At 64.6% G+C, this 24,594-nt stretch overlaps 2 protein-coding genes across 14 annotated transcripts in view; one reads left to right on the forward strand and one right to left on the reverse strand.

Annotated features, from left to right (window-relative positions):
• The window catches only part of DDR1 (discoidin domain receptor tyrosine kinase 1), a 22,114-nt gene extending 888 nt beyond the window's left edge, over positions 1 to 21,226 (reverse strand). The window contains exons 1-17 of one of the 2 annotated variants that reach the window (XM_065044086.1): positions 19,653 to 21,226; positions 17,875 to 17,989; positions 16,717 to 16,819; positions 16,138 to 16,366; positions 13,734 to 13,881; positions 12,175 to 12,277; positions 11,144 to 11,330; positions 9,376 to 9,619; positions 7,965 to 8,093; positions 7,710 to 7,855; positions 5,496 to 5,685; positions 4,485 to 4,592; positions 3,973 to 4,148; positions 3,184 to 3,311; positions 2,376 to 2,543; positions 1,435 to 1,669; positions 563 to 712 (exon numbers count right to left, since the gene is read on the reverse strand). In XM_065044086.1, coding sequence (XP_064900158.1) covers positions 563 to 712; positions 1,435 to 1,669; positions 2,376 to 2,543; positions 3,184 to 3,311; positions 3,973 to 4,148; positions 4,485 to 4,592; positions 5,496 to 5,685; positions 7,710 to 7,855; positions 7,965 to 8,093; positions 9,376 to 9,619; positions 11,144 to 11,330; positions 12,175 to 12,277; positions 13,734 to 13,881; positions 16,138 to 16,366; positions 16,717 to 16,819; positions 17,875 to 17,983 — 2,553 coding nt within the window. In that variant the 5' untranslated portion in view covers positions 17,984 to 17,989; positions 19,653 to 21,226. Of the gene's footprint in view, positions 1 to 562; positions 713 to 1,434; positions 1,670 to 2,375; positions 2,544 to 3,183; positions 3,312 to 3,972; positions 4,149 to 4,484; positions 4,593 to 5,495; positions 5,686 to 7,709; positions 7,856 to 7,964; positions 8,094 to 9,375; positions 9,620 to 11,143; positions 11,331 to 12,174; positions 12,278 to 13,733; positions 13,882 to 16,137; positions 16,367 to 16,716; positions 16,820 to 17,874; positions 17,990 to 19,545; positions 19,605 to 19,652 lie in introns of those variants that run through there. The other variant, XM_065044087.1, reaches the window with a different exon arrangement.
• The window catches only part of LOC135576868 (coiled-coil alpha-helical rod protein 1-like), a 6,057-nt gene continuing 2,403 nt past the window's right edge, over positions 20,941 to 24,594 (forward strand). For 6 of the 12 annotated variants that reach the window (XR_010468567.1, XM_065044135.1, XM_065044137.1 and 3 more), the window contains exons 1-5: positions 21,229 to 21,398; positions 21,518 to 21,812; positions 21,915 to 21,986; positions 22,065 to 22,190; positions 23,008 to 23,106. Coding sequence is in view for 10 of the 12 variants with exons in the window: in XM_065044135.1 (XP_064900207.1) it covers positions 21,229 to 21,398; positions 21,518 to 21,812; positions 21,915 to 21,986; positions 22,065 to 22,190; positions 23,008 to 23,106 (762 nt within the window). In the remaining 2 variants the exon portion in view is untranslated. Of the gene's footprint in view, positions 20,996 to 21,220; positions 21,444 to 21,477; positions 21,813 to 21,914; positions 21,987 to 22,064; positions 22,191 to 23,007; positions 23,107 to 24,049; positions 24,085 to 24,594 lie in introns of those variants that run through there. The other 6 variants (XR_010468568.1, XM_065044141.1, XM_065044140.1 and 3 more) reach the window with 3 other exon arrangements.

The raw sequence follows: 24,594 nt of genomic DNA on the forward strand, positions 1-24,594 counted from the left end.
CATCCCAGTCCCAGTGCTCCCAGTCTGTCCCAGTCCATCCCAGTGCTCCCAGTCCCAGTGCTCCCAGTGCTCCCAGTCCCAGTGCCCCCAGTCCGTCCCAGTCCGTCCCAGTGCTCCCAGAGCTCCCAGTGCTCCCAGTCCAGTCCGTCCCAGTGCTCCCAGTGCTCCCAGTCCGTCCCAGTCTGTCCCAGTGCTCCCAGTCCCAGTGCTCCCAGTCCCAGTGCTCCCAGTGCTCCCAGTGCTCCCAGTCCATCCCAGTCCGTCCCAGTGCTCCCAGTCCATCCCAGTCCCTCCCAGTCTGTCCCAGTCCCTCCCAGTCCGTCCCAGTGCCCCCAGTGCCCCCAGTCCGTCCCAGTGCTCCCAGTGCTTCCAGTCCGTCCCAGTCCATCCCAGTGCTCCCAGTCCCAGTGCTCCCAGTGCCCCCAGTCCGTCCCAGTGCTCCCAGTCCCAGTGCTCCCAGTGCCCCCAGTCCGTCCCAGTGCTCCCAGTCCGTCCCAGTCCCTCCCAGTCCGTCCCAGTGCTCCCAGTGCCCCCAGTCCGTCCCAGTGCTCCCAGTGCGTACCTGTGCCCCCAGCCCCTGGCAGTGGCGCCGGGCGTTGCCGATCACCTGCTCGTCGCTCAGCGCCCCGTACGGCTGCTCCCGGCACCGCGTCAGCACCTCCCACAGCGTCACCCCGAACGCCCACGCGTCGCTGGCCGGCGTGAACGTCCCCTGCGCCGGACACGCCCCCCTTAGCCACGCCCCATTTAGCCACGCCCCTTCCCTTTAGCCCTGCCCCCTCCCTTGAGCCCCGCCCTTCCCCTTCCACCCCAAACCCCTCAATCCCGCCCCCTTTCACCCCACCCCACGAGCTCCCACTGCCTTAAGCCCCGCCCCCTTAAGCCCCACCCCATCAAGCCACACCCCCTGAAGACCCACCCCCCCAACCCCGCTTTGCTTTAGCCCCTCCCCTCCCTCTTCCCTAAGGCCCCACAGCTCCTCTATTCCCCCACCCGCTTCATCCCCATTCCCTTTAACCCCACCCCCTTGACCCCCACCCCCTGAAGCCCCACCCCCTTTAGCCCCACCCTCTTTAAGCCACACCCCCTTTAACCCCACCTCTCGAAGCCCCACCCCCCGTTGCTCACCAGCAGGATGCACTCCCAGGCCATCCAGCGGATGGGCAGCAGCCCCGCCCCCCGAGGCCCCGCCCTCTTTAAGCCCCGCCCCTTAGCGCTCACCAGCAGGATGCACTCCCAGGCCATCCAGCGGATGGGCAGCAGCCCCGCCCCCCGAGGCCCCGCCCCCCGAAGCCCCGCCCCTTAGCGCTCACCAGCAGGATGCACTCCCAGGCCATCCAGCGGATGGGCAGCAGCCCCGCCCCCCGAGGCGCCGCCCCCATAGCCCCGCCCGTTTAAGCCCCGCCCCCCGAAGCCCCGCCCCTTATCGCTCACCAGCAGGATGCACTCCCAGGCCATCCAGCGGATGGGCAGCAGCGCGCGGCCGCGCACGCGGTAGTAGTGGCGCGCGTAGAGCTGGCGGCTCATGCCGAAGTCGGCCACCTTGACGCGGAAGCCCGAGCCCACCAGGCAGTTCCGCGTCGCCAGGTCCCGGTGCACGAAGTTCCGCGCGGCCAGGAAGCGCATCCCGGCCGCGATCTGCGCGCCCAGCCGCAGCAGCGTGCCCAGGCTGCCGAGGGGCGGGGCTTCAGAGGGGCGGGGCCTCGGGGGGAGGAGACTTGGGGGCGGGGCTTCGGGGGGGCTTCGGGGGTGGAGCTTCAGAGGGGTGGGGCATGGGAAAGGAGCTTCAGAGGGGCGGGGCCTCGGGGGGGAGGAGACTTGGGGCGGGGCTTCGGGGGGGCTTCGGGGGTGGAGCTTCAGAGGGGTGGGGCATGGGAAAGGAGCGTCAGAAGGGCGGGGTTTCAGGGTAGAGGCTTCAGAGGGGCGGGGCCTCTGGGGGGAGGAGACTTGGGGCGGGGCTTCAAGGGGAGGGGCTTCGGGGGCGGAGCTTCTGAGGGGTGGGGCATGGGAAAGGGGCTTCAGAAGGGCGGGGCCTCGGGGGGGAGGAGACTTGGGGCGGGGCTTCAGAGGGGCGGGACTTCAGAGGGGCGTGGCCTTGGGAGGCAGGGCTTCAGGGAACGGGGCTTGGGGGGAGGGGCTTCTGGGTGGAGCTTCAGGGGGTGGGACTTCAGAGGGGCGGCGCTTCGGGGGAGGGGCTTAAGGAGGTGGAGCTTAAGGAGGCAGGATCTAAGAGGGCGGGGCTTAAGGGAGCGGAGTTTAGGGGGCGTTGGATTTGGGGTTGGGCTAAAATGATGTTAAAGGGCCAGGACCCCCAAAAAGGATTCGGAAGGGGAAGGGGACAGAAGGGGGCGTGGCCTGGAGGGGCGTGTCCCCACCTGAGGGCGTGTCCTTGTGCCCCGGCCAGGAACTGGTGCAGGTCCCCGTGCTCCATGTACTCGGTGACGATGGCGAGTGGCCCCGCCCCCCCGACCACGCCCAGCAGCCGCACGATGTGGGGGTCGCGCAGCCGCCCCAGCGTCCGCGCCTCCTGCAGGAAGTCCCGCCTGCCCCCGCGTCACTTCCGGCCCCGCCCCCTCCCCCCGGCCCGCCCCCTTCCTCTAGCGCCTCCTGATGGGTCACATGGTACACCTGGCCAATGGGAGGGCTCCCTTGGGACACACCCACTTGGCCACGCCCTTCCCTAATACTGGCCCCGCCCGGCCCGGGGGTGAAGCTATGCCCTTCCCGAGGCCACGCCCTTCCCGAAACCACACCCCTTTCTGAAGCCACACCCCTTCTGAAGCCACACGCCATTCAGAAGCCACACCCCTTCTGAAAGCCACACCCCTTCTGAAGCCACACCCCTTCTGAAACAACGCCCCTTTCTGAAGCCACACCCCCTTCTAAAGCCCACGCCCCTTTCTGAGGCCACGCCCTTTCTGAAGCCACACCCCTTTCTGAAAGCCGCATTCCCATTCAGAAGCCATGCCCCTTTCTGAAGCCACACCCCTTTCTGAAGCCCACGCCCCTTTGTGAAGCCACTCCCATTCCGAAGCCACACCCTTTCCAAAGCCACACCCCTTTCCGAAGCCACGACCCTTCTGAAACCCCACCTATTTTGCCATTGCCCCTCCCCCTTCACCCCTGCACTGTGGCCCCGCCCTCCGGCCATAGCCCCGCCCCCAGCCTTGGCCCCGCCCCCACCTGGCGTTCTTGGAGGCGTCGGGGCGCAGCACCTTGACGGCCACCAGCAGGGGGCGCCCGGGGGGCAGCTCGGGGGGGCGCGCCGAGGGGGGCAGGGCCTGCGGGTCCTCCACCTCGCACAGCAGCACCTGGGGGAGGGGCTGAGCCCTCAGGGGCGGGGCTGGACACCCGGGGGGCGGGGCCGAACTCCCTGGGGGCAGGGCTGCACTCCCTGGGGGCGGAGCTGAGCCCTTGGGGCGGAGCTGAGCTCCCTGGGGGCAGGGCTGAGCCCTTGGGGCGGAGCTGAGCTCCCTGGGGGCGGGGCTGAGCCCTCATGGGTGGAGCTGAGCTCCGTGGGGGCGGGGCTGAGCCCTCAGGGGCGGGATTTACTCCTTGGGGGCGGGGCCAAGCTCCGTGGCGGCGGGGCCGAACTCCCCGGGGGCAGGGCCAAACTCCTTGAGGGCGGGGCTGGAAGTACCTGGGCAGGGCTTAAGCATAAGGGGCGTGGCTTCACCTCCAGAGGCGGAGCTAATGGGATGGGTCTTCTGGGGGGGTGTGGTTTAGTGGACGGGCGTGGCTTCCTGGCCACACCCCTTGCATGGGGTTGATGGGAGGGGGCGGGGCTTCTCCAGGGGGAGTGGCCAGGTGGAGGGGGAGATGGGGCGGGGCTTGCCATGATGGGGCGGGGCCGGAATTGTGGGGTGGTGCCAGAGCTAAGTGGGTGGGACATGGGGGGGGGCTGCAGCAGCAGGGGTGGAGCTTTTGCAAGGGGGTGGGGCCAGCACTGGGGGTCGGGGGGGCGTGGCTTACCTCTCCAAACTGCCCCTCCCCCAGTTTCTCACGGAAGCGGAGGCGGCGCCGGGGGAAGGCGGGAAGGGCGGGGCTGGGGGCGGGACCGGGGGCGGGGCCGGCCAGGGCGTAGGCGGAGCCTCCGGTGACGTCAGCCTCAGCGTATGCACCCGCCCCCCCCTCGGGCTCCACCAATCCTGGGGGAGAGGGCGGGTCAGTGGGGGCGGGGCTAAAGGGGGTGGGGCTACAGCAGGGGTGTGGGCATGGGAAGGGGCGGGGCTATAGGAAGAAGGGGGTGGGGCTAGCATAAGGGGGCAATGCAGGAGGGGGCGGAGCTACAAGGGGGAGGACAAAGGGGGAGGGGATATGGGAGAAAGAGGCGGGGCTTGGGAGAGGGGGTGGGGCTTCCGAAACAGGTGGGACTTCTTGGGGGTGGGGCTTGGAAAGGGGGGGTTCAGGGAGGGGTGGGGCTTCAGAAAGGGGTGGGACTTTGGGGGGGGGGGTGTGGCCAAAGGGGGGCAGGGCTCCCTTACCATCCGTGTTGATTGGCTTGGCCCCATCGGGTGGGGTCCGAGCGAGCCCTCCCATTGGCTGGGCATAGGTGGCCAGCAGGAGGCGATAGGCTGGGTTGGCCAGGGGGGCTGTGGCGGAAGGGGCGGGGTCAGGGGCGGGGCTGGGAGGTATCCGATTGGCTGGCACTGGGGTAGCCGCCATGCTCCATGTGGTGCCAACCAGCCAATCAGCCCTCAGCCAAGCAACCATTGGACAACCAATCATCTACCCAGCTCCCCATGGTGCCAGCCAGCCAACCAACCATCATCACCCAACCATCATCATCATCCAACCATCATCATCATCCACCCATCATCGTCCAACCATCATCATCATCATCATCATCCAACCACCATCATCCAATCATCATCGTCCAACCATCATCATCCAACCATCATCATCCAACCATCAACATCATCCAACCATCATCATCATCCAGCCATCATCGTCCAACCATCATCATCCAACCATCATCATCATCTACCCATCATCATCCAACCATCATCATCATCATCATCATCCAACCACCATCATCCAATCATCATCGTCCAACCATCACCATCCAACCATCTTCATCCAACCATCACCATCCAACCATCATCATCCAACCACCATCACCATCCAACCACCATCACCATCCAACCACCATCACCATCCAACCACCATCATCCAACCACCATCATCCAACCATCATCATCATCCAACCATCATCACCATCCAACCATCATCATCCAACCACCATCACCATCCAACCACCATCACCATCCAACCACCATCACCATCCAACCATCACCATCCAACCACCATCATCCAACCACCATCGCCATCCAACCATCATCATCCAACCACCGTCATCCAACCACCATCACCATCCAACCATCACCATCCAACCACCGTCATCCAACCACCATCGCCATCCAACCACCGTGACCGTCCACGGGGTCTCCACCCCTCCCCCCACGCCCCCGCCCGTCCTCCCCTCCCCCGCTCACCGGGCGCGGTGGGGGGCGGCGGCCGCGTTGGGCGCGGGGGGGCGGGCTCCTGGTAGTCGCCGGGCGCCGGGGGGACGCGCTCGTAGCGGGGGGGGCCCCGCCCCGCCCCCGTCGCGTTGTTGATGACGACGGCGTCACCCGGCGCCGAGAGCTGCGCCCGCAGCTCGTCCTGCCAGGGCCGGCGCCGCGCCTGCCGGGGACAAGCGGTTACACCCGGAACACACAGTTCAGTTCAACCAGCTCCTCCCGGTTACACCCGTCACACCAGTTACACCCGTTACACCCAGTTCAGTTCAACCAGCTCCTCCCGGTTACACCCGTCACACCGGTTACACCCGTTACACCCAGTTCAGTTCAACCAGCTCCTCCCGGTTACACCCGTCACACCAGTTACACCCGTTACACCCAGTTCAGTTCAACCAGCTCCTTCCGGTTACACCCGTCACACCCGTCACACCCGTTACACCCAGTTCAGTTCAGCCAGCTCCTCCCGGTTACACCCGTCACACCCGTTACACCCATTATACCCAGTTCAGTTCAACCAGCTCCTCCCGGTTACACCCGTCACACCCGTTACACCCGTTACACCCAGTTCAGTTCAACCAGCTCCTCCCGGTTACACCCGTCACACCCGTTATACGCGGCACACCGGTTACACCAGTCACACCCGTCACACCCGTTACACCCATTACACCCAGTTCAGTTCAACCAGCTCCTCCCGGTTACACCCGTCACACCCGTTACACCCGTTACACCCAGTTCAGTTCAACCAGCTCCTCCCGGTTACACCCGTCACACCAGTTACACCCGTTACACCCAGTTCAGTTCAACCAGCTCCTTCCGGTTACACCCGTCACACCCGTCACACCCGTTACACCCAGTTCAGTTCAGCCAGCTCCTCCCGGTTACACCCGTCACACCCGTTACACCCATTATACCCAGTTCAGTTCAACCAGCTCCTCCCGGTTACACCCGTCACACCCGTTACACCCGTTACACCCAGTTCAGTTCAACCAGCTCCTCCCGGTTACACCCGTCACACCCGTTATACGCGGCACACCGGTTACACCAGTCACACCCGTCACACCCGTTACACCCATTACACCCAGTTCAGTTCAACCAGCTCCTCCCGGTTACACCCGTCACACCCGTTACACCCGTTACACCCAGTTCAGTTCAACCAGCTCCTCCCGGTTACACCCGTCACACCCGTTATACGCGGCACACCAGTTACACCAGTCACACCCGTCACACCCGTTACACCCATTACACCCAGTTCAGTTCAACCAGCTCCTCCCGGTTACACCTGTCACACCTGTTACACCCATTACACCCATTACACCCAGTTCAGTTCAACCAGCTCCTCCCGGTTACACCTGTCACACTGGTTACACCCGTCACACCTGTTACACCCGTTACACCCATTACACCCAGTTCAGTTCAACCAGCTCCTCCCAGTTACACCTGTCACACCAGTTACACCCGTTACACCCGTTACACCTGTTACACCAGTTACACCCGTTACACCCATTACACCCGGTTCAGTTCAACCAGCTCCTCCCGGTTACACCCGTCACATCGGTGACACCAGTTACACCCGTTACGCCAGTTACACCCGTTACACCCAGTTCAGTTCAACCAGCTCCTCCCAGTTACACCCGTCACACCGGTTACACCTGTCACACTGGTTACACCAGTTACACCCGTTACACCCATTACACCCAGTTCAGTTCAACCAGCTCCTCCCAGTTACACCTGTCACACCGGTTACACCCGTCACACCGGTTACATCCAGTTCACTTCAACCAACTCCTCCCGGTTACACCCGTCACACTGGTTACACCCGTTACACCTGTTACACCAGTTACACCCGTTACACCAGTTCAACCCAGTTCAGTTCAACCAGCTCCTCCCGGTTACACCAGTTCAACCAGTTCAACCAGTTCAAACCAGTGCAATGCACTTCAACCAGCTCCTCCCACTTACACCAGTTCAACCAGTTGCACCAGTTCAACCCACCAGCTCCTCCCAGCTCAACCAGTTCAACCCAGTTCAACCCAGTTCAACCCAGTTCAACCCGGTTCACCCCAGTTCAACCCAGTTGACCCCACCAGCTCCTCCCAGTTCAACCCGGTTGACCCCACCAGCTCCTCCCAGTTCAACCCGGTTGACCCCACCAGTTGCTCCCAGTTGCTCCCAGTTGGCCCCGCTCACCTTCCCCAGGATCCTCCTCCAGTGCTGCCGCCAGAGGATGAGGACGATGACGGCCAATAGGAGCAGGATGATGGCCACCAGGCAGCCAATCAGGATGGACGGCTGGCTGTGCTCGGCCTTGGCCACTGGCTGCCCCGCCCCGGGGGCTGCGACGGAGGCTGCTGATTGGCGGATGCCCTTGTGGCCCCACCCCCTCAAGCCCCACCCATTTATGCCATGCCCGCTTAGGCCCCGCCCACTTAGGCCCCGCCTTACCCGGGGTGGTGCCGTTGGTGGGCGTGTCCCCCGGCCAGGGGACCTCTGGGCTGGCCAATGCCACGGCCGAGGGGTCGGGGGGTGGGGCCGGGGGCCACCCGCTGGCCACGCCCACCTCCTCCACCACCTCTGTGGGGAGAGGGGTCGACCGGTTCACCCAGCAGCCTGACACTGGGCAACCAGTGGGCAACCAGCCCGGCACCCCCCAGTGACCACATGACCAACCAGTGACCACATGACCCAGCCAACCAATCCTGAACCCAACCAGTGACCACATGACCAACCAGCCCGGCACCCAACCAGTGACCCCATGACCCACCCAATGACCCCATGACCCACCCAATGACCCCATGACCCAACCAACCAATCCTGAACCCAACCAGTGACCCCACCACCCAACCAATGACCCCACCACCCAACCAATGACCTCACCACCCAACCAATGACCCCACCACCCAACCAATGACCCCATCACCCAACCAATGACCCCACCACCCAACCAATGACCTCACCACCCAACCAATGACCCCATCACCCAACCAATGATCCCACCACCCAACCAATGACCCCATGACCAAACCATCCAATCCTTGACCCAACCAGTGACCCCATGACCAAACCATCCAATCCTTGACCCAACCAATGACCTCACCACCCAACCAATGACCCCACCACCCAACCAATGACCCCACCACCCAACCAATGACCCCATCACCCAACCAATGACCCCATCACCCAACCAATGACCCCATGACCCAACCAATGACCCCATGACCAAACCATCCAATCCTTGACCCAACCAATGACCCCATGACCAAACCATCCAATCCTTGACCCAACCAATGACCCCATGACCAAACCATCCAATCCTTGACCCAACCAGTGACCCCATGACCAAACCATCCAATCCTTGACCCAACCAATGACCCCACCACCCAACCAATGACCTCACCACCCAACCAATGACCCCACCACCCAACCAATGACCCCACCACCCAACCAATGACCCCATGACCCAACCAATGACCCCATGACCAAACCATCCAATCCTTGACCCAACCAATGACCCCATGACCCAACCAATGACCCTACCACCCAATCAATGACCTCACCACCCAACCAACAACCTCATGACCCAAACAATGACCTCATCACCCACCCAATGACCCCATCACCCAACAACTCCATTAACCAACCAACCAATCCTTGGTCCAACCAACGACCCCGTGACCCAACCAATGACCCCATGACCCAACCAATGACCCACCACCCAATCAATGACCCCACCACCCAACCAATCCTTGACCCAACCAGTGACCTCATGACCCACCCCATGACCCCGCCACCCAACCAATGACATCACCACCCAAACAATGACCCCACCCCGCGACCCCGCGACCCCGGCCCGCACCCGAGTGGAAGGTGACCTCGCTGAAGAGCAGCCACCGGGCGGCGAAGGCGAAGCGGCACTGCACGAAGCGGCCGCGGCGCCCGCGCAGGGGGACGGTGACGGAGCGGGCGCGGGGGTCCTGGCCGGCCCCGCCCAGCCGGTGGGTGAGCGGGGCGTCCCAGGCGCCGCCCGCGCTGCTGCGGAAGCGACAGGCGACCTCGCGGAACGCGGCCACGCCCAGCGCCCGCATGTTGTTGCAGTGCACCTGGGGGGCGGGGCACGGGGGGGGCGGGGCTAAGCTGGGTGGCCAATGAGACGTGGAGCTGAAGGTTTGGGTGGGGCTGTGTCATGGCTGAGCAATCCCATGCGGCATTTGGGCCGAGGCCCCACCCAACCTCCCATGAGCCTCTGGGCACCATTGACCCCATTCCCATGAAGCTCCAGGCACCCACTTCCCCCACTCCCATGATCCTTTGGGGTCCCTATTGCCCCCACTCCCATGATCCTCTGGGGCACCATTGACCCCCATTCTCATGCTCCCCCATTGCCCCCACTCCCATGATCCTCTGGGGCACCATTGACCCCATTCTCATGCTCCCCCATTGCCCCCACTCCCATGATCCTCTGGGGCACCATCGACCCCCATTCTCATGCTCCCCCATTGCCCCCACTCCCATGATCCTCTGGGGCACCATTGACCCCATTCTCATGCTCCCCCATTGCCCCCACTCCCATGATCCTCCGGGCACCCACTTACCCCATTCCCATGATCCTTTGAGCCTCCTGTTGATCCCCCTCCCATGATCCCTTGGGGCATCATAGAGCTCGTTCCCACGCTCCCCCACTATCCCATGATGCCCCGGGGTCCCTCAGTATCCCACAATCCCCCATGTCCCCCAGTATCCCATGGTCCCCCATGTCCCTGATATCCCACAATCCCCCATGTCCCTGATATCCCACAATCCCCCATGTCCCCGGTATCCCATGATGCCCCATGTCCCCCACTATCCCATGATCCCCCATGTCCCCACTATCCCATGATGCCCCATGTCCCCCAGTATCCCACAATCCCCCATGTCCCCGCTATCCCACAATCCCCCATGTCCCCCAGTATCCCACAATCCCCCATGTCCCCACTATCCCACAATCCCCCATGTCCCCACTATCCCATGATGCCCCATGTCCCCCAGTATCCCATGATGCCCCATGTCCCCGCTATCCCACAATCCCCCATGTCCCCGCTATCCCATGATGCCCCGGGGTCCCCACTATCCCACAATCCCCCATGTCCCCGCTATCCCACAATCCCCCATGTCCCCGCTATCCCATGATCCCCCATGTCCCCCAGTATCCCACAATCCCCCATGTCCCCGCTATCCCATGATGCCCCATGTCCCCCACTATCCCACAATCCCCCATGTCCCCACTATCCCATGATGCCCCATGTCCCCCACTATCCCATGATGCCCCATGTCCCCCAGTATCCCACAATCCCCCATGTCCCCCACTATCCCACAATCCCCCATGTCCCCCAGTATCCCATGATGCTCCATGTCCCCCAGTATCCCATGGTCCCCCATGTCCCCAGTATCCCACAATCCCCCATGTCCCCCAGTATCCCATGATCCCCCATGTCCCCGCTATCCCATGGTCCCCCATGTCCCCAGTATCCCACAATCCCCCATGTCCCCCAGTATCCCATGATGCTCCATGTCCCCCAGTATCCCATGGTCCCCCATGTCCCCAGTATCCCATGATGCCCCGGGGTCCCCGCTATCCCATGATGCACCTGCATGGCGCGGAAGCGGCGCAGCTGCAGGAACTGGAACTCCATGGGCAGGAGGGGGCGTGGCCCCGGGGGGCGGCTCCACCCCACGTAGTCGTACCCCGCCCACAGGCGGCGCTCGCGGCTGCGCCGGAAGTCGTCCAATCCCAGCGCGCCGTCCGCCAGCTGGCCCAGCCCCCCGAACTGCAGCCTGGGGGTCAGAGGGCACCGGACGCCTGGGTCCCCAAGCCAGCCCCGCCCACCTGGGACCCCCCACATGGGGGAGGTTGGGGGTCAAAGGGCACCGGACGCCTGGGTCCCCAAACCCCACCCACCCGGGAAGCACCACATGGGGGAGGTTGGGGGGTCAAAGGGCACCGGACGCCTGGGTCCCCAAACCCCGCCCACCTGGGAACCCCCACATGGGGGAGGTTGGGGGGGTCAAAGGGCGCCGGACGCCTGGGTCCCCAAGCCAGCCCACCTGGGAACCCCCACATGGGGGAGGTTGGGGGTCAAAGGGCACCGGACGCCTGGGTCCCCAAGCCAGCCCACCTGGGACCCCCCACATGGGGGAGGTTGGGGGTCAAAGGGCACCGGACGCCTGGGTCCCCAAACCCCGCCCACCTGGGAACCCCCACATGGGGGAGGTTGGGGGGGTCAAAGGGCACCGGACGCCTGGGTCCCCAAGCCCCGCCCACCTGGGAACCCCCACATGGGGGAGGTTGGGGGTCAAAGGGCACCGGACGCCTGGGTCCCCAAACCCCGCCCACCCGGGAAGCCCCACATGGGGGAGGTTGGGGGTCAAAGGGCACCGGACGCCTGGGTCCCCAAAGCCCGCCCACCTGGGAACCCCCACAAGGGGGAGGTTGGGGGGGTCAAAGGGCACCGGACGCCTGGGTCCCCAAGCCAGCCCCGCCCATCTGGGAACCCCCACAAGGGACCTAGAGCCCCATTTGGGGACACCAGGGGCTGTTTTGGGGACCCTTGGGGACACTGGGGACACTGGGGACACTGGGGACACTGGGGACACTGGGGACACTGGGGACGTGACTCACCCCCCGACGCTGAAGCCGTCGTAGGTGGAGTCATTGAGGACAATGGGCGCGGGGTCAAAGGTCATCACCTGTCCCTGAGGGGCCGTGTAGGACACGAGACCGGCTGGGGACACGGGAGGGGACACGGGGACACGTGACCATGGGGACACCAACCGAGCTGGGGACACGGGAGGGGACACGGGGACACGTCACCATGGGGACGGGGGAGGGGACACGGGGACACGTCACCATGGGGACACGTCACCACGGGGACACCAACCGAGCTGGGGACACGGGAGGGGACACGGGGACACGTCACCATGGGGACGGGGGAGGGGACACGGGGACACGTCACCACGGGGACATGGTGGGACACAGGGGGGCTGGAGAGGAGGTGACACCAGGGGGTGACAGGTTGCGGGGTGACACAGGGTGACGTGGGGGTGACACTGGGTGACACAAGGTGTCACTGTCCCCAGATGTCACCACGGGGTTGGGTGAGGGACGTGGGGACACCATGGGAGCTGGAGGTGAAGTGACACCCAGTGAGTCACGGGGTGACACAGGGTGACACAAGGTGACATGAGGTGACACGGGGTGACACAGGGTGACACAGGGTGACACGGGGTGACACAGGGTGACGCGGGGTGACACAGGGTGACACAGGGTGACACAGGGTGACACTGGGTGACACGGGGTGACGCGGGGTGACGCGGGGTGACACGAGGTGACATGGGGTCACACAGGGTGACGCAGGGTGACACGAGGTGACACAGGGTGACATGAGGTGACACGAGGTGACACGGGGTGACACAGGGTGACACAGGGTGACGCGGGGTGACGCGGGGTGACACAACGTGACACGGGGTGACACGGGGTGACACGAGGTGACACAGGGTGACACGAGGTGACGCGGGGTGACACGGGGTGACACGGGGGTGCCATGGGGGTGACACGGGGTGACGCGGGGTGACATGAGGTGACACAGGGTGACGCGGAGTGACACGGGGTGACACGAGGTGACACGGGGTGACACGGGGTGACATGGGGTGACATGGGGTGATGCAGGGTGACACGGGGTGACACAACGTGACACGGGGTTACACGGGGTGACACGAGGTGACACAGGGTGACACGGGGTGACACGGGGTGACACGGGGTGACGCGGGGTGACGCGGGGTGATGCGGGGTGACACAAGGTGACACAGGGTGACGCGCGGTGACACGGGGTGACACGGGGTGACACGAGGTGACACGGGGTGACGCGCGGTGACATGGGGTGACACAGGGTGACGCAGGGTGACACGGGGTGACGCGGGGTGGCATGGGGTGACACTGGGTGACACGGGGTGACACGGGGTGACGCGGGGTGACGCGGGGTGACACGGGGTGACACAGGGTGACACAGGGTGACACGGGGTGAAACGGGCTGACACGAGGTGACGCGGGGTGACACGAGGTGACATGGGGTCACACAGGGTGACGCAGGGTGACACAGGGTGACACGAGGTGACACACAGGGTGACACAGGGTGACACGGGGTGACACGGGGTGACAGGGGGTGACGCGCGGTGACGCACCGTCCCAGGGGCAGCCGTAGAGCTCGATGCGCAGGCAGACGCTCATGGCGCGGGGGGCGCGGGGGTAGACGCGCAGCGCTCGGGCCACCAGCGGCGGGGACAGGTCCTTCAGCACCACCCCGCGGGGGTCCTCGTTCCCCTCGATCACCTGGGGGCGCGGGGACACCGCGGCACACGGGGACACGTGGGGACACCGGGTCACATGGGGACACCGCGGCACACGGGGACACGTGGGGACACGTGGGGACACCAGGTCACACGGGGACACCGCGGCACACGGGGACATGAGGGGACACCAGGTCACATGGGGACATGTAAGGACACCGCGGCACACGGGGACACGTGGGGACACCGGGTCACATGGGGACACGATGGGACACCGCGGCACATGGGGACACGTGGGGACACCGGGTCACATGGGGACACGTGGGGACACCAGGTCACATGGGGACACGATGGGACACCACGGCACACGGGGACACGATGGGACACCGGGTCACATGGGGACACGTGGGGACACCGGGTCACACGGGGACACGTGGGGACACCAGGTCACATGGGGACACGTGGGGACACCGCGGCACATGGGGACACGTGGGGACACCGGGTCACATGGGGACATGTAAGGACACCGCGGCACACGGGGACACGATGGGGACACCGCGGCACACGGGGACGCACGGGGACACCGCGGCACACGGGGACATGTGGGGACACCGTGGCACATGGGGACATGTAAGGACACCGCGGCACATGGGGACACAATGGGACACCGCGGCACACGGGGGCACGTGGGGACACCAGGTCACATGGGGACACATGGGGACACCAGGTCACACGGGGACACCGCAGCACACGGGGACACGATGGGACACCGGGTCACATGGGGACGCGCGGGGACACGTGGGGACACCGGGTCACACGGGGACACCGCGACACATGGGGACACGTGGGGACACCGGGTCACATGGGGACGCACGGGGACACACAGACAGGGGACACCGCGGCACACGGGGACACGAGGGGACACCGGGTCACATGGGGACACACAGGGACACTGTGGTACACAGGGACATGTGGGGACACGTAAGGACACCGCGGCACACGGGGACATAAGGGGACACGTGGGGACACCAGGTCACAGGGGGACACACGGGGACACACACACAGGGGACACCGCGGCACACGGGGACACGTGGGGACATGCGGGGACACGCGGGGACAGCGTGGCACACGGGGACACCACAGCATACAGGGACACGCGGGGACACACAGGGACACCGCGTCACGTGGGGACACGTGGGGACATGCGGGGACACCACGGCACACAGGGACACACGGGGACACACGGGGACACCGGCGGCCAGACCGCGGGCACGGGTTGTCCCCAGGGTCCCCAAGGTCACCTCAGTGCCCCAACATCCCCAACCTCCTCAGGACCCCAATGTCCCCAAGGTGTCCCCAAGGTGTCCCCAAGGTCCATGATCCCCTTAGTACCCACATGTCCCCAATGTCCCCAAGATGCCCCAGTGTCCCCAAGATGTCCCCAAGGTCCCCGATCACCTCAGTGCCCCAGCATCCCCAATGTCCCCAAGATGTCCCCAACATCCCCAAGTTGCCCCAACGTCCCCAATGCCCCCAACACCCCCAACGTCCCCAAGGTCCTCAATGCCCCCAATATCCCCAATGTCCCCAACACCCTCAACGTCCCCAACGCCCCCAATGTCCCCAACGCCCCCAATGGCCCCAGCATCCCCAATGTCCCCAATGTCTCCAACACCCCCCATGTCCCCAACACCCCCAACGCTCCCAATGTCCCCAACGCCCCCAAACGTCCCCAATTGCTCCAATGGCCCCAACGGCCCCAACGCCCACAATGGTCCCAACGTCCCCAGTGTCCCGATTGCCCCCAACGTCCCCAATGTCCCCAACACCCCCAATGTCCCCAACGCCCCCAACGTCCCCAATGTCCCCAATGCCCCCAATGTCCCCAACGTCCCCAGTGTCCCCATTGCCCCCAACGTCCCCAACGTCCCCAATGTCCCCAACGCCCCCAATGTCCCCAACGCCCCCAATGTCCCCAACGCCCCCAACGTCCCCAATGGCCCCAATGCCCTCAACGTCCCCAATGTCCCCAACGTCCCCAATGTCCCCAACGCCCCCAATGTCCCCAACGTCCCCAACATCCCCATCGCCCCCAACGTCCCCAATGGCCCCAATGCCCTCAACGTCCCCAATGTCCCCAACGTCCCCAATGTCCCCAACGCCCCCGATGTCCCCAACGTCCCCAACGTCCCCATCACCCCCAACGTCCCCAATGGCCCAAATGCCCTCAACGTCCCCAACGCCCCCAGTGTCCCAAATGCCCCCAACATCCCCAACGCCCCCGCCATCCCGGTGTCACCTGCTGTCCCCAGCGGTCGCGCCAGCGCAGCCAGCGGTGCCGGTCGCGGGAGTAGTGCAGCCCGTAGGCGCCGGCGAACTCGCGCCCGTGTCCCCCCGCGTCGCGTCCCTGCGTCCCCACCAGCGTCACCAGGTGCAGCCGCCCCAGGTCGACCTCCAGGAACTCGTCACCCGCCGGGAACACGGGACCCGCCGGGCACCACGCGCCGTCACCGTCACTGCGGCCCAGCCTGGGGACACCATGGGGACATCATGGGGTCGTCATGGGGACACCATGGGGATGTCATGGGCAGGTCATGGGCACGTTATGGGGACACCATGGGGACACCATGGGGACATCATGGGGTCGTCATGGGGACACCATGGGGATGTCATGGGCAGGTCATGGGCACGTTATGGGGACACCATGGGGACACCATGGGGACATCATGGGGTCGTCATGGGGACGTCATGGGGATGTCATGGGCAGGTCATGGGCATGTTATGGGGACACCATGGGGACACCATGGGGACACCATGGGGATGTCATGGGCAGGTCATGGGCACGTTACTGGTGTGTACTGGTGTGTGCCGGTCTCACCGTGCGTGGTGCGCGGCCGTGGAGTCGGACCAGGCGCTGGAGGCCGAGATGTGGCTGTCGGGGATGGACCCGTCACCCATGCCCAGGGCGAAGCGGCAGCGGCCTGGGGACACGGGGACATCGCTGGGGACACGGGGACATCGCTGGGGACACGGGGACACGGGGACATCGCTGGGGACATGGGGACATCGCTGGGGACACGGGGACATCGCTGGGGACATGGGGACACGGGGACACGGGGACATCGCTGGGGACACGGGGACATGGGGACACAGGGACATGGGGACACGGGGACATTGCTGGGGACATGGGGACACGGGGACATGGGGACATGGGGACACGGGGACATTGCTGGGGACATGGGGACATGGGGACACGGGGACATGGGGACGTGGGGACACGGGGACATTGCTGGGGACACGGGGACATGGGGACACGGGGACATCGCTGGGGACACGGGGACACGGGGACATGGGGACATCGCTGGGGACACGGGGACATCGCTGGGGACACAGGGACATGGGGACATCGCTGGGGACACAGGGACACGGGGACACAGGGACATGGGGACGTGAGGACACGGGGACATCGCTGGGGACATGGGGACATGGGGACACGGGGACATGGGGACATCACTGGGGACACTGGGGACATGGGGACATGGGGACATCGCCTGGGACATGGGGACATGGGGACACAGGGACATGGGGACATCGCTGGGGACACGAGGACATGGGGACATGGGGACATGGCTGGGGACACGGGGACATGGGGACATGGGGACACGGGGACATTGCTGGGGACACTGGGGACATGGAGACATGGGGACATCGCTGGGGACACGGGGACACTGGGGACATTGGGGACATGGAGACATGGAGACATGGGGACATCGTTGGGGACATGGGGACACTGGGGACATTGGGGACATGGGGACATCATTGGGGACATGGGGACACTGGGGACATTGGGGACATGGGGACATGGGGACATCGTTGGGGACATGGGGACACAGGGACATGGGGACATGGGGACATCATTGGGGACACGGGGACACTGGGGACATTGGGGACATGGGGACATGGGGACATCGTTGGGGACACGGGGACACTGGGGACGTTGGGGACATGGGGGCATCGTCGCCCCCTGGGGTCTCACCCAGGTCCAGGTGTCCGTCCGTCACCCGCTCGGACGCCTGGGTCTCCCCGGACGCCTGGGTCCCTGCGGCCAGCAGCAGGAGGGGGAGGGGCAGCGGCAGGACCCCCATGGTCACCTGGGGACAGCGGGGGACACTGGGGCTCACTGGGGGGCATTGGGGGACACTGGGTGACACTGGGGGACACTGGGGGGCACTGGGGGGCACTGGGGAGCATTGGGGGGCACTGGGGGGCACTGGGGGGCATTGGGGGGCATTGGGGGGCATTGGGGGACACTGGGGGACATTGGGGGACACTGGGGGGACACTGGGGGGACATTGGGGGGCACTGGGAGCCCCAGAGCAGCAGCTGCTCCCATGATGCACCACTGGAATGTGCCCCTCCCCCCCAGCTGCTGGGCCTGCGGGAGGGGCCCGGACGCCTGGGTCCCTCCCGGACGCCTGGGTCCCCCAGGGCTGGTTCCACCCCCTCCCAGGCATCCAGGGGGGACCCAGAGGGGACCCAGGCGTCCGGGAGGGACCCAGGCGTCCGGGGCCATCGCGGTGTCACCCGAGAGTGGGACACGGTGACCGGGACACGTGATAACACGTGATGACACGTGATGACATGTGATAACCCTGAACAACACGTGACAACACACGATAACGTGATAACACATGATAACATGTGATAACACACGATAACATGTGATAACACACGATAACATGTGATAACACACGATAACATGTGATAACATGTGACAACCCTGAACAACACGTGATAACATGTGATAACATGTGATAACATGTGATAACATGTGATAACCCTGAACAACACGTGATAACATGTGATAACACACGATAACATGTGATAACATGTGATAACACACGATAACATGTGATAACATGTGATAACCCTGAACAACACGTGATAACATGTGATAACATGTGACAACCCTGAACAACACGTGATAACATGTGATAACATGTGACAACCCTGAACAACACGTGATAACACACGGTAACATGTGACAACACACAATAACATGTGATAACACACGATAACATGTGATAACATGTGATAACACACGATAACATGTGATAACACACGATAACATGTGATAACCCTGAACAACACGTGATAACACGCAACGACACGCGATAACACGCGATAACGTGTCATGACACGCCATAACATGCGATAACACGCCAAGTGGCCCCAAATGCCCTGAAATGGCCCCAAATCTCCCCCCAAGTGTCCCCAAAATGGTCCCAAATTCCCCTCCCCCCCCCCCCATTTCCTGCACCCGCCGGCCGAACCCTCCGCGCTGCAGCTCCCGAACGCCTGGGTCCCCGGACGCCTGGGTCCTCCCGAACGCCTGGGTCCCCAGACGCCTGGGTCCTCCCGAACGCCTGGGTCCCCCCGAACTCCTGGGTCCCTCCACACACCTGACTCCTCCCGAACTCCTGGGTCCCCAGACGCCTGGGTCCCCGGACGCCTGGGTCCTCCCGAACTCCTGGGTCCCCCGGACACCTGGGTCCTCCCGAACTCCTGGGTCCCTCCACACACCCGAGTCCTCCCGAACTCCTGGGTCCCCCCGGATGCCTGGGTCCTCCCGAACGCCTGGGTCCCCGGACGCCTGGGTCCTCCTGAACGCCTGGGTCCTCCCGAACTCCTGGGTCCCTCCACACACCTGACTCCTCCCGAACTCCTGGGTCCCCCGGACACCTGACTCCTCCCGAACTCCTGGGTCCCCCCGAACTCCTGGGTCCTCCCGAACTCCTGGGTCCCTCCACACACCTGAGTCCTCCCGAACTCCTGGGTCCCCCCGGATGCCTGGGTCCTCCCGAACGCCTGGGTCCTCTCTCCCCACCCCCTTCCTCCTCCTCTCTCTCCTCCCCCTCCTTATTTTAGGGGGGGGGCCCGGACGCCTGGGTCCCCCCTCGGGGTGGGTGGGGGCAGCAGGGGGGCTCGGGAGCCCGAACGCCTGGGTCCCCTTCGGGGCGGGGCTTGAGACCATCTTTTGGGGGTCCCCTAGAAACACCCTTTTGGGGACCCCCCCAAAGGGACCCAGGCGTCCGGGCCCCTCCCCCCACATGTTTGGGCCGTGACCGAACGTCTCAGGGTCTAAAAATACGGGGGGGAGGCCTCCTCCCCCCCCCCCGCCCCGGACGCCTGGGTCCCTCCCGGACGCCTGGGTCCCCACGTGGTCCCGCCAACTGCGGCCCCAACAGCTGGGGGCGGGGGGAGGGGCCGCAGCTGTTGGGGGAGAACAGCTGGAGGGGGGACCCAGGCGTCCGGGGGGGGGGACCCAGGCGTCCGGGAGGGGACCCAGGCGTCCGGGGGGGCGTAACCGGACGTTATTTTCCGGTTATTTGTGGGGATTTTCTTTCATCATCAGCAGCCGTTAATTAATTCCTGTTAATAGCTGTCATTTCCAAACTATTAGCCATTGTTTCCTTATTATTAGCCATTATTTCCCCGTTATTAGCCATTATTTCCCCATTATGAGCCTTTATTTTCCCATTATTAGCTATTATTTCAGCGTTATTAGCCATTATTTTCCCACTATTAGCCATTATCTCCCCATTATTACCCTTTATTTCCCCATTATTACCCATTATTAGCCATTGTCTCACTATTATTATCCATTGTTTCCCCATTATTAGCCATTATTTCCCCATTATTAGCCATTATTACACCATTATTACCCTTTATTGTCCCATTATTAGCCATTGTTTCACTATTACTATCCATTATTACCCCATTTTTACCCTTATTTCCCCGTTATTATCCATTATTACCCCATTATTATCCATTATTTCCCCATTATTAGCCATTATTAGCCCGTTATTAGCCATAATTTACCCCCCAGGTCCCAGTTTAAGCCCCTTGGCTTCACCGCGCCTCGAGCCCTGATTGGCGGAGCAGCGTCCAGACGCGGCCTCTCATTGGCCAGCGAGAAGGAAGGGAAGCCCTTTCATTGGTTGGCGCTCTCCCGTTGCTAGGGTGAAGGGACGGGCTCTTCGCTCGGATCTGCGCGCTGATTGGCTGAGGGGAGGGCTCTTCGCTCGGCTCTGCGCGCTGATTGGCTGCGGGGCGCGGAGCGGGGAGCGGCGGCGCGTTCGCGGCAGCGCGCTGTTGTGAGAGAACTGAGGGGAACTGGGGAAACTGGGGGAAACTGGGGGAAATGGGGGAACTGGGGGTCACTGGGAAAGGGGGGGCGGTTACTGGGAACCACGGGGAGTGTGCAGTGGGGCACTGGGGTCACTGGGAGTAGGGGGGGGGTTACTGGGAGTGGGGGTGTGGAGCTGCTTGGGCTGGGGTGGCGTCACTGGGACTTACTGGGAATTGTGTCCCCCCCCCAGTGACACCAATGGCCGAGGGACACCAGGAAACCGCGGGAACTGGTGAGCCCCGGATGCCTGGGTCCCTCCCGGACGCCTGGGTCCCTCCTGAGCTCCTGGGTCCCTCCCGGACGCCTGGGTCCCTCCTGTCTTCCCCAGGTCTCATCCCCCCATCCCACTTCATGCTCCGCCCCTCCAGGTAACAGCTCCCAGTGCACCCATTAAACTCCCAGTAACCCCCCCAGTGCTCCCAGTAAACCCCCCCCCCCCCCACCCAGTGCTCCCAGTAACCCCAGACACTCATGTCCCCTTTATTAGGACCCTGGGGGCGGAGCTTGCAGCTGAGAGGAGGCGGAGCCAAGCTCTGGGGGAGGAGCTGGAGGCTGAGAGGAGGCGGAGCCAAGCGCTGGGGGAGGAGCTGGAGGCCCTGAGGGGGCGGAGCCAAGTCTTGGAGGCGGAGCTTGTGGCTGAGAGAAGGCGGAGCCAAATCTTGGAGGCGGAGCTGGAGGTTGTGAGGGGGCGGAGCAAAGCCCTAGAGGCAGAGCTGGAGGCCCTGAGGGGGCGTGGCCAGGCCCAAGGGGCGGAGCCGGGGGCGGGGCAGCCCCTGGGGCAGGTGAGTCCAGCGCCTGGGGACGGTGTCACCAACCCCTTGTCCCCGGGGTGTCCGCGGTGTCCCTGTCCCCAGCGTCCCCACACGGTCCCCGTGTCCCCCCAGGTGCTGCTCCAGGCCCAGCTCAGCGCCCTGAGCCACATCCTGACCCTGCAGGAGCGGGAACTTGACCTTGAGGTGGGACAGGGGGGGACAGGGGGACACGGGGGGGGTCAGGAGGTGACCCCAGACCCCCCATGTCCCCCTCGTCCCCAGGTGTCCCCCCCCGGCCCGTGTCCCCCCCGCGTGGGGACTCTCTTGGGGCGCTGGCGGCAGAAGGTCTTTGTCCTCCTGGTGCAGCTGCAGGTCCAGGAGGAGGCGCTGCGGAGCCTGCGGGGGCAGGTGGGCCCGGATGCCTGGGTCCCTCCCGGACGCCTGGGTCCCCTCTGGAGGGTGGGGCTGGGTCCCGCTGGGGGGTTCCCCGGACACCTGGGTCCCCCCGGAGCCACTCCCGGATGCCTGGGTCCCTCCCGGACGCCTGGGTCCCCCCTGAGCCACTCCCGGACGCCTGGGTCCCCTCTGGAGCGTAGGGCTGGGTCCCGCTGGGGGGTTCCCCGGACACCTGGGTCCCCCCGGAGCCACTCCCGGACGCCTGGGTCCCCTCTGGAGGGTGGGGCTGGGTCCCGCTGGGGGGATCCCCGGACGCCTGGGTCCCCCCTGAGCCACTCCCGGATGCCTGGGTCCCTCTCGGACGCCTGGGTCCCCTCTGGAGGGTGGGGCTGGGTCCCACTGGGGGGTTCCCCGGACACCTGGGTCCCCCCAGAGCCACTCCCGGACGCCTGGGTCCCCTCTGGAGGGTGGGGCTGGGTCCTGCTTGGGGGGATCCCCGGACGCCTGGGTCCCCCCGGAGCCACTCCCGGACGCCTGGGTCCCCTCTGGAGGGTGGGGCTGGGTCCCGCTGGGGGGATCCCCAGACGCCTGGGTCCCTCCGGAGCCACTCCCGGATGCCTGGGTCCCTCCCGGACGCCTGGGTCCCCTCTGGAGGGTGGGGCTGGGTCCCGCTGGGGGGATCCCCGGACGCCTGGGTCCCCCCTGAGCCACTCCCGGATGCCTGGGTCCCTCTCGGACGCCTGGGTCCCCTCTGGAGGGTGGGGCTGGGTCCCGCTGGGGGGATCCCCGGACGCCTGGGTCCCTCCCGGACGCCTGGGTCCCTCGGCAGGTGCGGGCGCTGGGGACAGCGGTGGCCGCGGGGACGCGCCGGGTGACACGGCTGGAGCTGCAGCTGCACGAGGGGGAGAGACTGCGGAGGGACGGACAGGTGACAGGGGGACAGACGGGGGACATGAGGATATGGGGACATCATGGGGACACGGGGGGACAGGGGGACATGGAACATGGGGACATGGGGGGACAGGGGGATGTGGGGGGACATGGGACAGGTGGGGACGTGCTGGGGACATGGGGGGACATGGGATATGGGGACAGGGGGACATGGGGGGACATCATGGGGACATGGGGGGACATGGGATATGGGGACAGGGGGACATGGGGGGACATCATGGGGACATGGGGGGACATGGGATATGGGGACAGGGGGACATGGGGGGACATCATGGGGACATGGGGGGACATGGGATATGGGGACATGGGATATGGGGACAGGGAGACATGGGGGGGACATGTTGGGGACACACTGGGGACACGTGTGGGGACACGGGGCTGTTTTGGGGACATCAAGGGAGGGCACTTGGGGAGGGCTTGGGGACATGGGGACACATTGGGGACACCAGTCCCTGACTGGGGAGGTGGCGCCAGGTTGGGGACAGTTGGGGGACAGTTTGGGGACACTGGGGACAGGTTGGGGACAGTTTGGGGACACTGGGGACAGGTTTGGGACAGTTGGGGGACAGTTTGGGGACAGTCTGGGGACACTGGGGACAGTTTGGGGACAGTCTGGGGACACTGGGGACAGGTTGGGGACAGTTTGGGGACACTGGGGACAGGTTTGGGACAGTTTGGGGACAGTCTGGGGACACTGGGGACAGTTTGGTGACAGTCTGGGGACACTGGGGACAGGTTGGGGACAGTTTGGGGACACTGGGGACAGTTTGGGGACAGTTGGGGGACAGTTTGGGGACACTGGGGACAGGTTGGGGACAGTTGGGGACACGGTGCTCACGGAGGCGGCGCTGGGGGCGCTGTGCCGGGGTGGGGACACGCGTGTCCCCGTCCCCGCGGTCACCCCGTGCCCGTGTCCCCAGGCTGGCCGCGGCGGGGGGCGGCGCCGGACGCCCAGGTGACAAAAGCCACCAGCAGCTTGGGGACAATGAGCGGCCGCCTGAGCCGGGAGGGACAGAGACTGAGGGAGCTGAGGGGTGACACGGGGACACCGGGGGACACAGGGACATGGGGACACTGGGGGGACATTGGGACACTGGGGGGACATGGGGACATGGGGATATTGGGGACATGGGGACATTGGGGGGACATGGGGACACTGGGGGGACATGGGGATATTGGGGACATGGGGACATTGGGGGGACATGGGGACATGGGGATATTAGGGGGACATGGGGACATGGGGATATTGGGGACCATGGGGATATTGGGGGGACATGGAGGGATTTGGGGACATGGGGGGACATGGGGACATTATGGGGACATTGGGGACATGGGGATATTGGGGACATGGGGATATTAGGGGGGCATGGAAGGATTTGGGGACATGGGGGGACATGGGGACATTGAGGGGACATGGGGATATTGGGGAGACATGGGGATATTGGGGGGACATGGGGATATTGGG

Source organism: Columba livia, chromosome 32 (assembly GCF_036013475.1).
Source record: "Columba livia isolate bColLiv1 breed racing homer chromosome 32, bColLiv1.pat.W.v2, whole genome shotgun sequence".
Lineage (NCBI taxonomy): Eukaryota > Metazoa > Chordata > Aves > Columbiformes > Columbidae > Columba > Columba livia.